This window comes from Protopterus annectens, chromosome 2.part0 (genome assembly GCF_019279795.1).
Source record: "Protopterus annectens isolate FY-2018-M chromosome 2.part0, PAN1.0, whole genome shotgun sequence".
Taxonomy (NCBI): domain Eukaryota; kingdom Metazoa; phylum Chordata; order Ceratodontiformes; family Protopteridae; genus Protopterus; species Protopterus annectens.
In genome coordinates this window covers 1,699,281,998-1,699,297,736 of record NC_056728.1, presented here as the reverse complement: position 1 = coordinate 1,699,297,736, position 15,739 = coordinate 1,699,281,998, and the positions used below count along the sequence as shown (strand labels likewise).

Below are 15,739 nucleotides of genomic sequence, written 5' to 3'. Positions count from 1 at the left end.
TTTTGGCAACACCTTTGACATTCTTTTACCTATTATAGGCATAAACACTTTATAGCCATTGTTTAAAATTGAAATGGGTTTATATGAAGGTGGGCCCGATTGGTCTTTGCTGTCTTTAGGTTTTATAGCCACTACAGCTTGCTTACAGGAAGGTGGAGCTTACCTTCCTTTTTAAATACTTTTAAACAAAACTTTCCAGATCTTTATCACTTTCTTCCCTCCTAGCTTCTAAACTCCCACATGAATACCATCTATTTCGGGAGACTTTCCCGCAGACTGATTATACGTCACCATTTTTATCTCATCCCATCCTCTCTTAACTGTTAATTGTTAAAGTTAACCTTGGCATACTTAAGTCTTCTCAAAATTTTTCCATTTGTGCTCTTTCCTGGTTTACACATTTAAAATGTTCATAATATTTCCGAAATACCTTTAATACCTCTACAAGATCTCTGGTTATTTTTCTTGTTATAGGCTCTGTATGCTTGGCAGTAACCCTTTCTACTTTCTGTTGCCTAAGTCATTGTGCTAAAAGTTTTTGTTCTCTGAAGTTATTATCAGAAAACAGTCACTTAACAGCAATCTTACTGAACTCATGCATCGTATCCAGATGCTCCCTTATTTTCTCTTTAGCACTCTGCAGTTGCTTCTCTTCTTGTTCTGTGAAATTTCCCTTGTTCTGCAAGACTTTAACCTCTGTCAGCCTGTCTAAATAATTACTGTTACTTCATAACCATATATTTTTCTTAATTTCTATTCTATTTTTAAATTCCACTTTAATGTTATCTCACTCAGTAGCTATAACTTCTGAAGAAATTTAATCTTCCCTAATAACTCATAAATAATTTCCACTACCCAGTCCTTAAATTCCTCATTTTTAACAGGTAGGTGATGAAGTGCCAGTGTCTCATTTGTATTTCATTATCCTGCATTTTTATCTTACTTGTTATTGGTGCATGATCTAAAATAGTTATTAGATGCTTGTTGAAGCTTTCAATTAAATGCACATGTCCCTGTGAAATATAATTTCTGTCTAGTCTAGCCCAGTTAGTGTACCTTGTAGAATAATATATTGATTCTCTCAGAGTTCCTGCTACCGAATTCACATCCTCCATACCAAATATTTGCATAAATGTCTTCAGAAATATATCTTCTTTTGATATATTTTACCTTCTGTGTCCCCCAGTACATCCTCACTATTGCAAATCAAGTGCCAATCTACACCTATAAGTAATATTCCCTGCTGAAAACTGATTATTTCTCCCAAAATGTTCTTAAGCTACTTTGTAGCAGTTTTAGGTGGAATATAAATACATTCCAGCATAATCCTCCTCCTTTGTCAGTAGCCCCTTACTACCACAAATCTACCATTATTATCTTTTTTTCCTCTTCTATCATTATTGGAGGTCCTCTAGCAATTAGTATAAGTACTCCATGTTTCCTTTGTCCTATGATATTTTGCTGAATATCCATCCTGGAATCCTTTCTGTAACAAATTCACATGCTCACTTCTTTCCAAATGTTTCTCCCGTAACATTGCTATTTGTACTCTGCATTTCTTGATATAGTTCAATACTCTTACTTTTTTGGTCTATACTTGTGTGGCCATTCACATTCCAAAATAGTATGGATAGTTTCCCCATTATGATAAGAAGTGATTGTTCTCACCTATGATATATGACATATTTTTAAAATGTCTATTTCCAGCTTTTGTGTTACATGCACACACTGATGTTTGGCAGGTTGAGCTTTTGTACAGTTGCCTGTTGTCATCTCCATTTGAACCTATGCCACATTTTACAAGGCTTTTTTGTTTTAATGAAAACCCTCAAACAAAAAACTCTTAACACACCACCAGAATACGTTCATAACTTATTAATTTAAACACACAAAATTATGTACATCTTCAGATAATGAAGTTTAACCCTCCTGTTAGGAACAATTGTCCCAAATTGACAATTGCACTCAAAGATAGTACCTGAACTAAAATTAAAGTTATCCATGCTAAGGCGTATGTTACAGCTTGTGCTCCAACTTACACTAATTGCTGTCTGTTCTTGTCTTATCTTTATGCCACTCCAAGATGTGAAAAACAGCTTACAATCTCAGAAAACATTAATGTTTAGCCTTAAGAAAATGTGCATTGGCTATCTTTAAATAAAACTAAATTACACATTGTTCTAGTATATGCATTGAACTATTTTGGTATCAGGAAAGCTGTTATCTCTTATGCATTTCCATTAATTTCAGACTTTATTTTTAACTAAGCCACTTGCCCTTGTAGCTTTTAATTTAAATATTCTCTCAGCAAATAATGACCATAACTCTTAATATTTATTACCTGCACCTATAGTCAGCTTGTCTCCATGGAAACATAAGAACAAAATGTACAGCTGCTTTTAGCTGCAGACTTTTTAACTTACACTGAACAGGTATTTGCTAAAGAAAAACTTTTCATTATTTTCACAGTGTTCTCTTACACGCACACACACACACGCACACGCACACGCACAAACACACACACACACACACACACACACACACACACACACACACACACACACACACACACACACACACACACACACTGTTCTTCAATTAAGCCAAGGGCATTAATTCAGATATTCACTGATGCAAAAGTAACAGAAACATCCCAGCTCTACACATATTATAATCAGTGCACTTTTGCTCCTCTTCTACCACCTAAAAGCCCAAAATTACAGCATATTAACTTAAATCTGCTTTTGTCCAGCCTTTCTTCTGTTTTTTTGTTACATTGTAATGATAACGTTTCTTTAACTCATTACATCCAAGTGATGCCTCCAGGTGTATCTGCAGTTAACTCCTACTGATGCCTCTAGGAATCAAATATTGCTTGTTCATATTTGCATAAATAATTCCAAAACCATGTACAAGGTTTTGTAAGATTTCATCTTAAAGCTTACACAATAGAAAACTCAACTGCATTAATATTTGACCCCTGTCTAGTGCAAATAAACAGATATTAACTGTTGTCTTTATAGTATTAATTCATATAGATATAATTTTCACATTTTTCTAAATATCTCAACAACCAAGTAACACAGACAAAACTTTATAGCCTCGGATGAAAACTCTCAGCTAGATGCATAAAATGCTGCTGACAGTATGTGTGCAACTTGAGTGGTTGCTGAGATATTGTGAGTTGTTTACAAAATTGAATCTTCTTGGCCTATGTTTATATAGGCTCCAGGGCTGTTAGCCTGGTTTACACCTATGAACCTATGAACCTAAATATTACAAATGTAATAGTTACTGTGATTACTATGAGTTAGAACACTACCACTATAAAAATAGCTTGTGATGAAGAGTTTACCATTTATACTTCTTTATTAATCATTATGGTTCCAAAGATATGAACATTTGTTTGAAATGTGAGGACATAATTTGATTCTGTGAAAGGGCTTAGAGTCTGCCCTTTGGAAGTTACAGTGCAAACATCCTGACCTCCATTGGAGTGAATGAGTTAAACTAAAGAAGAAAAAAGTACTTGTTTACTTTAGTACTTTATCACATTTAACAATCAATAACAATGCTTTATTATATTACATCCAATTTATATCATGAAATGTTATAAAAATACTGTTAAGAACAAAATTTGTTTTACTTAGTTACTTTTTTCCTTTTAGTGTCCTTTCAAACATTAATGACATGAAGTGGGTTATATGCCTTTAAGACCCTCCACAAGTTTAACAAAGTCAACAAAAGTCTAATCTTTCTCAACCACTTTTTCTTGTAAAGCCATATTTCACAATTGTGACTGATGATTTATAGTCTCACATTCATTCACTTATGTCTGTGTTGCTGGTCTTCTTCCTGTCCAAGGTACACCTGATTCTTCCAGTTAACTCCTATGCTTTTTTCAGTCTCTCTAGCATTTCCCTTTGGAACATTTGAAAAGGTTTCATTAGCAAAGTCTCTCTATGAGCTTTCTTCTTAGAAGAATGAGAAGCAGAGACCTCATGTTTGATGACTCCCTTTTTGTTGTGCAAACTTTTGCATTTCCTCCTTAGCCTGTTCTGCATCAAAAAATGACTTTCATCCCCCAGGAAAAAAAAATCTGAAGACAGAGTGATACAGCAGCTTAAATCTAACACCTACAGCTTAACATTCCCTGATTGCTGAAATAAATTTGATTTTCTTCTGTCTGATGTACATGGAGTAATCATTTCCATAAACACTCTACTGCCAACAATTTTTAATATTTTGCCCTGCTGTCACAGTTTTGTCAGGATCAACTCTTTCTGCTGGTATGATTGAATCCTTTCTATTACAGGTCTTTTTTTAAACACCTTTATTGAATTATCACTTGTGACAGACAAATTTACATTTAGATAAAAGCAATCGAACCTTATTAACAAGTTCACGTTTATAAACATTAGACTTCACATATATTGACTGCATTCTCATGTTCAGGTTTGGAGCATACACATGATGTGCCTTTTCAGTTAACAACTCCTGTTGTGGAATGTCAGTCCAGCTACATATTTGTTCCTTCCAGTTTCTCTGGGACAGCAGATGCTCTATCTTCTAACCCTACCATTTTTGAAGCAGCTCTTCTTAAACAGTGTCATACTCAGCCAGCCATTTCTTCATTTTAACCTCTGATTTTTGCAGTTTTATCAGTTCATCAGAATATCTGTTTAAAGATCCTTCTATTTTCCATTCTTTTGTTATTTGAATTGGTATACTCTTTCAGTGTTTCATTTATTTTAATCAGCTCTAAGCACATTTGATTTACTAAATAACTGGAAATCATCTCTTGTACCAAAGGTGGAGCTTGAACTGCTTTTTGCTGAACAGATGCAGGATTCTTCCCAGGCAGTGTTTTCTCTTCACCTTTCCTAGCTGATTTTCTTTCATGCTCTCTAAGTTTCTTCTTTCTTTTTTTTTACTCAAAAAATTTTTATTTTCAATTAAAATAACATTTACATAATATTTTTAAATATCATTTTAAACAACTATATACAATATTTATAATAGCCTGACTTTCAATTATATACACTGTATGTTAGTAAATATAGGATTGACAGATCAGTTATCAGAGATACAATATTGATTATTGCAGAGTGTCCAACAAAGATATAACTTTTGTCCAAGGATTATTTACCAACGGCCTGGGATAGATTTGTAGTTCTTTGATTTTTATCTTTGATGGCATCTAAGCAGTGTACTTACTAGCTGGCAACTGAATTTATTAAAAGTGGCAGAGTTGCTGGCCCTTATATATCATTTTCTTTTTTCCACACTGGGAGAGCTGAAATTAAACTATTGATCAGTGTGCATGCATCTTCAAAGTGTAGTTACTTTTAGTTTTGGTGGTTATTTTAAGTACATGTTCAGACTTAATCATCCTGATGACACCCTTTAATGCTTTGTTAGCTTGCTTAATTTGGCTTTTTAGATGGCTAGAATGTGATTTATTCATAGGCATTAAGTAATTTCTTCAATTTGTTAAATGTTTATTGATACTGGCATTTCACCCATGTGGTTTGTTTTTTAATTCCCTAGAATATTTGACTGACTTGTTAATAAAGCTATTTAAGTGAGAGTAGAAATCAATGTGTAGGGGGCACTTTACCAATGAGGCCAACTGATGGTGGATTACAGTGGAATTTTATTTGGTCATCAAACTAGTATTTTTGTTTGTTTACCAATATGGTGAGACATTGGTGCTCTCATTACTGTACCAAACATTACAAAATACTGCAAATTTTCTGACAAGTACAAGGAAGCAATTAGTCAAAACAACATAAAAATTGAATTTGTTGTAGTGAGCAATATGCATTTTATTTTATTTTTACCACCAAGTTATGATGATGATTATTATTGTGATGATGATGATGATGATGATGATGATGATGATGGAACAAGTTATCACACAAGCTAAAATGATTCAAAATAAATTTAATGTAACCACTGCTCTGGAGAAGATATTTGAAGATGTAACTCCTATGACTATTTGCATCATCTAATATAGATGATTCACATTATATACAAACCACATGAAAGGGGCAGTCATGGAAATCTGAAAACCCATTGGAATGTCTCATGTTACCTCAGGTACTGCAGTATCATGATTTTTTTCTTTGATGTAAACTTATTATAAGCAAACCTGTAATGAAGTTAATGAGATCAGCTAAGGTCACCACAAATATAATTACAACAACAGTGTTTCAATTGCCTGTGCATAGTAAATGTAAATCATGTACAAGAGCACATAGGTCCTGTCATGTTACAGTGCACAACATATTCTCCCTATCAGAAGTCCAAAACTTCCTGCTTAAAGTTCTTACAATGTGAAAGGGGATAAAATTCTTCTCAACCAATAAAACAGTGACTTCATTTCATAACCATTACGGAAATACATACAATTCACTTCGTATAAAAATTATATCATGGAGACAGCAGCAAATGACCATAGAAACCATATACCAGTTTTGGCAATCAGTGTCGTCTTCAGTGCAACTGAATAGTACTAACTAAAGTATCATTTAAATACATTTTACTTTGGTCTGGTCCAGCTCTACTGAACCAATCATTTATTCATTCACCTTAATATAAGTATGTCACATGAGTACCAAACCTGAAATGGTTACTGGACCAAATGTAGAACTAAAGAAAATCGAAAAAAATTTAAACAATTATTAATAGAAATAAATTATAACAAAGTATGATAGCACCAGCCAACCTATTGATTATAAATATCCATTACATCATGGTGGAAAAGCCCCCCCCCCAACCTAACAATCTATTGTCCATTTATGAAAATTATGTTTATTCTTGAATGAGAATTGCAGTCTAAAAATGAAATTATAGTTTAGAAGATTGTAAGTCATAAAGATGTTTTCTTGGTGGTTCCACAAATACAGTGTCAGGTTTGCATCAACTTATGATGGTGATTCCAAGCATAAATCAAAAGAAAAATGAAAAGTTCCTTCAACCCCCCCAAGTCAAAGTTATGCTATTCAGATTCTTCTGTAAATGCAATTACTAATGAAGCAGCATCAGTGACATATACTGATCTGGAATATGGGACACAATTTCCTTGTAATAAAAAGGGCCTGCACACTCTTTCCATTTAACAAAGGGCATAATAGGAGGCACAAAGGATGACATGATAAGATGCAAATATATCTGAAATGAATGAGTGACTGTACAGATTACATACCGATAAAGGTACCAAGTGATTAGGTTTTTAGATTTGGAGAATCTTACTTTCAACACCCCTATAGTATTATAGTTTCTCCGTTTGAGAGAGCTATATTACATGATCTATACTTTGATACACCACCTGCAACTAATATATCTAAATGTAATTTAATGTAATTTAATATCTGATGAAAGCAAATTTGACTTCATTAAAGAACAATATGGACATTAGTATTATTACTAATGAAGATAAAGGTGGTAACATAGTTGTTTTGAATTCTAAGAAGTATAACAAAGAGGCTATTTCACAACTTACTGATGGGAGGTCATTTGGCATATGACCACACATTTAAATTTAAACAAGAAATGCATGTATTTTTTTCTAATGTTAGCTACTAAAATGGAAATCATAACACATCAGATGATGCAGGATTTAGTAGTCAAGGAGCCCAAATGTAGACGGTTTTATCTCCTTCCAAAAATAGACATGGATACTAACAGGTCCCCTGGTAGGGTATGTAACTGAAACACTATCCTCTTTTTTGGTTTATTATTTGAGTTCTCTTTTGAAACTGGTTATGATTATAATTATCCCTTTTTTTTACAGTTAATAGCTGAAGTAGTTGGAAGAACTTTGGTTGTTATGTATATTGGATGTAAAAGCCCTATATACTAGTGTCCCCCACTGAGTGGGATGATTCACTATAGAATATTGGCTGTCTAAATTTGAGCTTTACCCTCTTAGGATTTAACTCATTTTTATTATACTTTGTTGAGCAAGTTCTCAATAAAAAGCATCTTTAGTTCAACAATGTGTATTTTTTTAGCTCAGAGGGACAACTATGGGTGCCTCCTTCATATACATTTATGTTAACACATTTATGGATATCTGGAGGACCATCTGATAAATTACATTATATAGGAATATTTTATTAAAAACTTGCTTTGATGCCAATAGTTGTCATCCAAAACATATAGTATTTAATATTCCCAAATGACATTTTTTAGGGTAAGTAGAATTTGTTCTAATGAGCACAAATATGAAAAATGGTTAAAATATATTATACATATGTTTAATCATAGGAGATTTGCTAGACACAAGGCCCAGAAGTGCAAAAATACAGTAGATATGATGGCTAGAAATGGCCAGTTATGTTATAAAAAACATTTCCTAAAAGAAGGAGTACAAAAGGACTTTAGTTACCACATTTGGCAACAATACTTTTTCATTTCAAGATGTTATACACAGAGACTTGAATATTCTTAAAAGTGATAATCTGTTTTCGAAAATATTGCCTGACAAATATTTATTGACATATTGTAGGGGTAATTTTTAGTAGCTTCAAAAGGAATTTTGCATTACAACAATTGCAAAACCTTAACTGGTACTTACTTTCCCATTAGGAAATTGTAGCTATTGCCATTTTACAGTTCATAATAGAGAATGTACATCAGAAAATACAAATAAGGTATTTTCTGTTAGGTATCTTAATACTTGCACTATAGAATGGGCCATTTATTTGGTGACATCTTCCTCTAGGGTATTTTATTTTGGAAAATGCCATGTAAGTTTAACATAAGGACTGCAGAACATTTGAGTGACATTAGATACAAGATGATTAGTAAAGCACTGTATAAGCACACATTAAAACGTCAAACTGCTTCCTTTATTTTTACTTATATAGACAAAGTGGTTTGTTAAGGTCCTAGTAAAATGGGATGGTTGGATTTATTATCAAGGAATGAGAGACAATGAATTGGTAGGTTGGGGGTCTTTTTTTCACCAGGACTTCATGAATATTTATTAACATGTTGGTTGGTGTTATCATACATTATTATAAAAACAGTTCTAATGATGATTGTTTTTTCTTCTATTTTCTTTGGTTCTACATTTGTATTAATAGCTTTTCTGGTTTTCTCATGTATTGAGATGGATGAGTAAATGAATGGTTGAGTTATACCAGCCTAAAGTGCAATTTATTTAAATATTACTTTGGTCAGTAGGTTTGATTGCTGAAACTAGTATATGTTTTTTATTCAAATGAGGTTGTCTCAACAATCTAATATTTATATAAAGTGAATTATTTGTATCTCCATAATAATTATGAATTAAAGTCACTGCTGTATTGGATGAGCAGACCTTTATTAAAGTGTATTGTGTTATGTGTGCGTCATGCATATGCATCTTGTTGTTTCATTTTCATGGTGCTAGACCAGTAGTGGTTTCCAATATAACACAGTATACCCATTATCTTGAGACTATCAAATCTCTCTATCTCATGTGATATGTCTCACATGATTTGGCATGTGTAGACAGATGTGTCACTGGGCCCATAGTCAACTTTTCAAATAATGGTCACTGCAACCCACTCCAAGCCCCACTCCCTTCCTCCCTTTGTGAATGCGTGACTCTCTAATGCTGAGTGACTCAGCCATTCACTGAACAGCACAGGGGAGTAATCAGTGCTAACAGAAATTACCCTTGCAACATAGCATATCTTTATGATATGTGGTTGTTAGTCAAAAAGAGAAGAAATCTCACTCATTTCTACTGTTTGACAGTCAGATGTACATTAGTTCTGTGATGCTTTGCTTGTTCACTATACAAACATCATCACAAAAATGGTGTTCCATGCTTATTTTGGTTTAAAATAAGTGCCAACAGGAAATTCCATTTCCTGTACTTCACAAAAATACAATTAAGGCTTAGCATATTTTCTGTGCTTTGCTGACTATATAAATTTATGAATTATTTGTAAAAGGTCAGGGTGTAGCACCACTAACATGAAGCAAAACATGATTTATATCATTGATCAAGGCAAAAGTCACTAATATCTAGATATGCACACCCCCACTTGTTGCTCACACACACACACACACACACACACACACACACACACACACACACACACACACACACACACACACACACACACACACACACACACACACACACACACACACACACAGGAAAGCAGACAACATGATGAAAGGAATCCACTCACCTATAACAAGAGCTGTGTCCTCATTATTTGAACTCGATATAACTGACTGGATGGCATGAACATATTTAACCTGAAAAAGAATTCTGCATTGTTTATTCTCACTTACATGCCTCTTTTTCATGTTGTATTATTTAACATTTCCTGCCACAAAAACACCTCTGTTTTCCATGTGTTGCATTTACATTATGGTGCCTTATAAGTATGACTCACACAGTTGGATGGAAATACATAGGCTTTGTCAGAAGGAAGAGAATCCAACACAGTCTTTCATACTATGGTAGGTAAAGACTTTTCCTTCCTGACTTGGCTTGCACTGGGCATAGGACAGCACAGTGACGTATGGTAAGAGCTCTGTTTCATAGCACCATGGTCCATGGTTTAATCTTGACCTTTGGTCAGTGTCTGTTAGGAGTTGTGCCTGTATTCCACATGAGTCTGAGGATTATTTCTGGATAAGTTTGTTCTCCCATATTTAAAAAAAAACAATTTCTAGTTAGTGGACTACCCTAAACTATATACATATATTATTAATCCCTTCCATCATGTCCCAGGTCATAAGTGAAACTAAAATGAAAAAGACCAGTTCAGTTAGCCTTGCAGCTCAGGTCACAGCTGAAAATGCTGTGAGAAAGATCAATTCACTTAGCTATTTAACAAATTAATATTCCTCCATCTAGTGTGATACTATTTCTTTGGGGGACTTCCACATGCATATAAAGTACAGGCTAGTCAGCAAAAAGGAAAGGCCTCTGTAGAGACTGTTGTGACATCAGTCATTCCCTGATTAGAGCACTCTGTTCATGTTAGCAAGTTTCCTTATCCTGACTTCTTGGGCAATAGTCACTGAATCCACTCCAGGAATTAAATAAGAAGCCTAGCATGTTCCCATTTCATTTTGTCATCGTATTACCACTGTTTAATATTCAGAAACTGTAACAGTATTAGTACAATCCTTTCCCAGGAAATCATGACTTGCTGCATTATGATCAAACAATCCAATGGCCAAAATCTGGTTGATTATTAACTGGTATCCACCAAACAACTGACATTTCTTACACTACACTGAAACACCACCCAATCTCATTTTTATAATTTGAATTTCATTACTTCCAAAAATGCAGTTCTGATGATTTTTCATGCAATGTAAGGCAGAACTAAACTGTCTCACCTGTGTCACCCAGTCATTATGAACCTTCCAGCGGATGTACTTAACATATCTGTTATCAGTGATATTTTCTATCGTGATGGTGGGAATTTCCTCCACCATAGGACACTTGCTCCAGTTTCTGCCAAAAAATAAATATCAAAGCTAATTAGACATCTTAAGTACAGGTAATTCAGTTTTGACAGACAGGAAATGTTATGAGGCCTTTACAATATTTATGTTTGTCCTATGTAGGCAGGTAGACAGAAAAACCTGAGCACATAATTAATTGACCTTGAGATATAAGGTTCATTTGACTTAAATATATTTCTGATTGAGCATGTACTGATTTTTTAATGTTCTGAAAAGATTTTTAGGTAACATTCTTCCATAGTATTCATGCGCTCACACAGAAATCACACAATATTCTTCAGGTAGAAACATTGTTTTATTATAAAACTTGTATAACAAAATAATTGTTAATCAGGTTTTAAAATAAATTTGGTTCTGAATCTGTAATAATAATTTAGTTAAAAGTATGACATATCTGGAAGTACTGGCTATTTGTCTTAAGCATTATAACATTTCTAATAATATACCAAATATGTTAGACATCCCCCCCCCACACTTCATATTGCTTGCTTAATGCACTATTTAAAATATAAGGAAACTGGCCAATGACTTTCTGTCTTAGTATTCTGTTAAGAATTAAACAATTTTTATGTACACTATTGTTGCTTATTACTGGGGCACATGTGTGCACATACACATACACAGCTGCATACATATTATTGTGTTAAAGTACTTATTACATTTTGTAAAGTTTGTTTTCATTTTATGTTTAAAAAGAAAAGCGACATTATATATCGGATGCATGGCATATGATGACACTGTGAAGGTTGACCTGTTTATGCTGGCCAGCATTAGTTGACATCTGTGCAAGATCAATAGTCCCCAAGGAGGGAGAATTTGCCTTTTCCCCTGAGGATTGTGTGATCTTGGAGATAATATATAATTTGCAGGGGGTGCAGGATGGCATGCCCCCCTCTGCAAAATCTATTTTTCTTTACATGGTTTGGGAATTAGCCTTGGAGCACACACTGTAGTCTGTCAACATGACTTTGTTGATATAAGTGGGTCGACATAAAGAATGCCAGCAGTCTGCAATTCAACTACTGCTACTGCATATAGTCAAAATGCAGTAGATTTATTATCTACTGCATTCTGAGGCTGCTACTGCAGTCACAAGTTTTGTTATACCGAGTAGGAGTATTGCACTGTATCGTAATTGCTTGTACAGGTCAGGGTGCTGCTTTTGGCCTTTGTTAAGGCGAAAAGCAAACTCTATTCCCTGGTCAGCTTACAGTATCAAGAGGCTATGAACTTGTTATTGGCTATATTCTAATAGTAATAGATTCACCCCACAGGTGCTAATAATATTCCCAGTATTTTATTCTTATCAGCATATGTTTTTTATGTATTTCACCCCACTCATGCTGATCGCCCTTTCTCTCCCTATTACTCCTATCCCTGTACACTCGTTACTCTTTTCCCACTATTGCTTTCTTCCTTTCTATTTTTATTCCTGCCTTACCGGTCTGTACCTCTCCTGTTTTAACTCTCCTCCTCCCCTATCTTCCCCTTTAAATCTGTATTTCCCTCCTTTTTGCTTTACATTACCCATTACAGTTTTTACTATGTTTTAATCTCTGTCATCTCTTTTTCTTTTTTAGCCCACTCTTCCGAGTGAAACCTGCCTCCCAAACTAACTAACGCTACACTCATCCTTCTAACATTGAGCCCCGTGGAATTTCACCGGGAACTTATCGGACTCTTGAAAATCCTGTTCTACAAAAATGTAGGTTCTTGCCTACTTGTGACACCATTTACAGGCTTATTGTTGTTTCTAGCAGCGTTAGCAACTTTGTGGCTAGCACACGTGCCGAGACCCCCCCTCCCCCAAGTAATCCCTATTCTAGCTTGGGTCCCTTAGCTTTCTAATTTTTTTCTCCTCTCTATCTCCTTCCTTCCACAATATGGCAGTATTGTACTAGGTTTTAGCCAGCTCTCCAGCTTGCAAAATGGCTGGAGTGGCTATATTTTTGTGAACATGCCTTACTAAACTTATCCAAACAGTTTGGCTTTTTTACCAGTGCTTTCATCCCCACCAACTGTAACATTTATTTGGCACAATACTTGCCATTGGCATTGGCTCCTGCTCACATGTTAAAAAGAAATAAAAAAAAAAAAAAATAAAAATAACATTTCCCTCATACGTACAGGCATAACTTTCTTCTCAGCTAGCTAAAGACTCCCCTGTATCACCTACTTACCCAACTTACCTTACTGATTGTTTTTTTTCCCTTCCTCTTCAACCTTCTCTTTGCTGGGTCAACCTGCTCCGTTCACCCTCACTGAACTCGGGCTCACTCCACTCCGCTACCCTACCCCCATTCCCACCACCACTTTAATTTCCTTTATACTACTCTATTTCTCCTCCCCCTTGACTTCTGTCCAATCCCCACACCCTATCAATTACACTACTCCCCTGGCCCCCCAACACTTCTTTCCTTAACCCTTTCCACCTTATCTACCTTCTCCTCCACACTACAACTGACCCAGCCCCCTTCAAAATTAGTCACCTATCTTTCTCCTTATACATTTTACACCTAATTGCCCTTATATACTGTATACTCACCCTACTCTACCCTACCATGTCACCCCATCACCTTCTTATCCCCTTTCTCCTGCTACTTACACTAGCTACTTCAGATCACATACCTCTGCATTATATATCACTATCACCAACTCTCACAAATAATATCCCCCACAGCGTCTATATTATGTGATTGAAGCTTTAGTTAGTCGAGTAACTAAAGCTTGATCAATAAATATCAAAAACGCAAAACCACGAATGGCAGTTTCCGTGCAGGGAAACAATGCCGTAGTCCCAACAAAAAAACAAAAACATTAAACACAAATTAAGTGGGCCCCCCACATCCCCCTAACTAAATTAAAACTACTAGTCCAAACCCACAAAGCTAATAACTTTGCTGGTGAATCCCTGTTTGCCAACTTCACTGGCAAAACATGGAATTCATTACCAAACTATATAGCCCTACAATCCTCCAAAAGTCTCTTCAAAAAAAACCTCAAACAGTATCTCAAAGTGAATTGGCTATGCCCATGTACCAACCCTGATTAAGTTATAAACTAAAAGCATATTCTGCAATTATCATAACTTGTAACTACATCACCAAGCTCTGCTTCCAATCTGATGTCTCTTACTTTTAATTGTCTGTCCATGAGAACTGTGAGTCCCTACTAGGGAACACTACTAACCCATTGTAAATAATCACTTTGTTTTTATAATTGTTTGCTAACTTCTGTGTAATCGATGTAAGTCTATCTATGTGGAGCTTTTCTCCCCGGGCCTCAGCTGAAAATGGACATGTATCCAGTCGGACTATCCCAGTAAACAAATGTAAAATAAATAAATAATAAATAAATAAATATACCAACTCTGAGATCGCTCCACATTGTAGAAAGGGCAAAATCCGCATAACGGCCAAATTGTTTCCCTGCGTGGAAACTGCCATTCGTGGTTTTGCGTTTTTGGCATTTGGTGATTGAGCTTTAGTTACTCAACTAACTAAAGCTTCGCTCACATAATATAGACACCCCCCCCCCCACACACACACACACTTACTATCTCTCCTCACATATTTCTAATCCCCCCCTACCTCCCTCTTTTCTATTAAGGTGTATCATAACGACTCTCTACCCACAAGTATAAAGACAATAAATCCACGTACACTTGACCTACTCTCCTTACTGCTCGATTTCTTTGACTCACTATTCCTGGATGGTGACATCCACCCTAATCCTAGATTAACCATCACCACCCCTCACAAGCAAGCACTCCCCACCCTAACCCCCTCAACAACTCCCCATAGCCACAGTCCATCTCCTAAATCCCTAACTATCTTTTCTCTCAACATCCAAAGCATTGTTATTAAAACTACAGACCTGCACTCGTGGATTGACCTCTACTCCCCCCACATCTTATCCATCTCAGAAGCCTGGTTAAAACCTCACATCACAAACTTAGAAATCCTTCCCCCTGGCTATAACATCTTCGGGCAGACAGAACTAATAAAAAAAGTGGAGGTGTTGCTATCCTCTACCCTGACGAGCTTACTTTCTCTCCAATCTCACTTTCCATACCTAGCTTCACTCCTGCAGAAATTTTAAAAGTAATCTGCCACCTAAACACCTAAAAAAAAAGTTGCTATTGTATCTATTTACATTTCCCAGGGCACAACATCCCTATCCTCAAAACATTTCTCTCCTGGCTTACCCTAAATGTTACCTATGAAACTATCATACTTGGGGATGT

At 35.4% G+C, this 15,739-nt stretch overlaps 1 protein-coding gene across 1 annotated transcript in view; it reads right to left on the bottom strand.

The window, feature by feature from the left end:
* The window catches only part of LOC122793773 (WD repeat-containing protein 49-like), a 630,038-nt gene that overhangs the window by 409,804 nt on the left and 204,495 nt on the right, over positions 1-15,739 (bottom strand). The window contains exons 8-9 of the mRNA XM_044061963.1: positions 11,365-11,482; positions 10,197-10,266 (exon numbers count right to left, since the gene is read on the bottom strand). Coding sequence (XP_043917898.1) covers positions 10,197-10,266; positions 11,365-11,482 — 188 coding nt within the window. The remainder of the gene's footprint in view (positions 1-10,196; positions 10,267-11,364; positions 11,483-15,739) is intronic.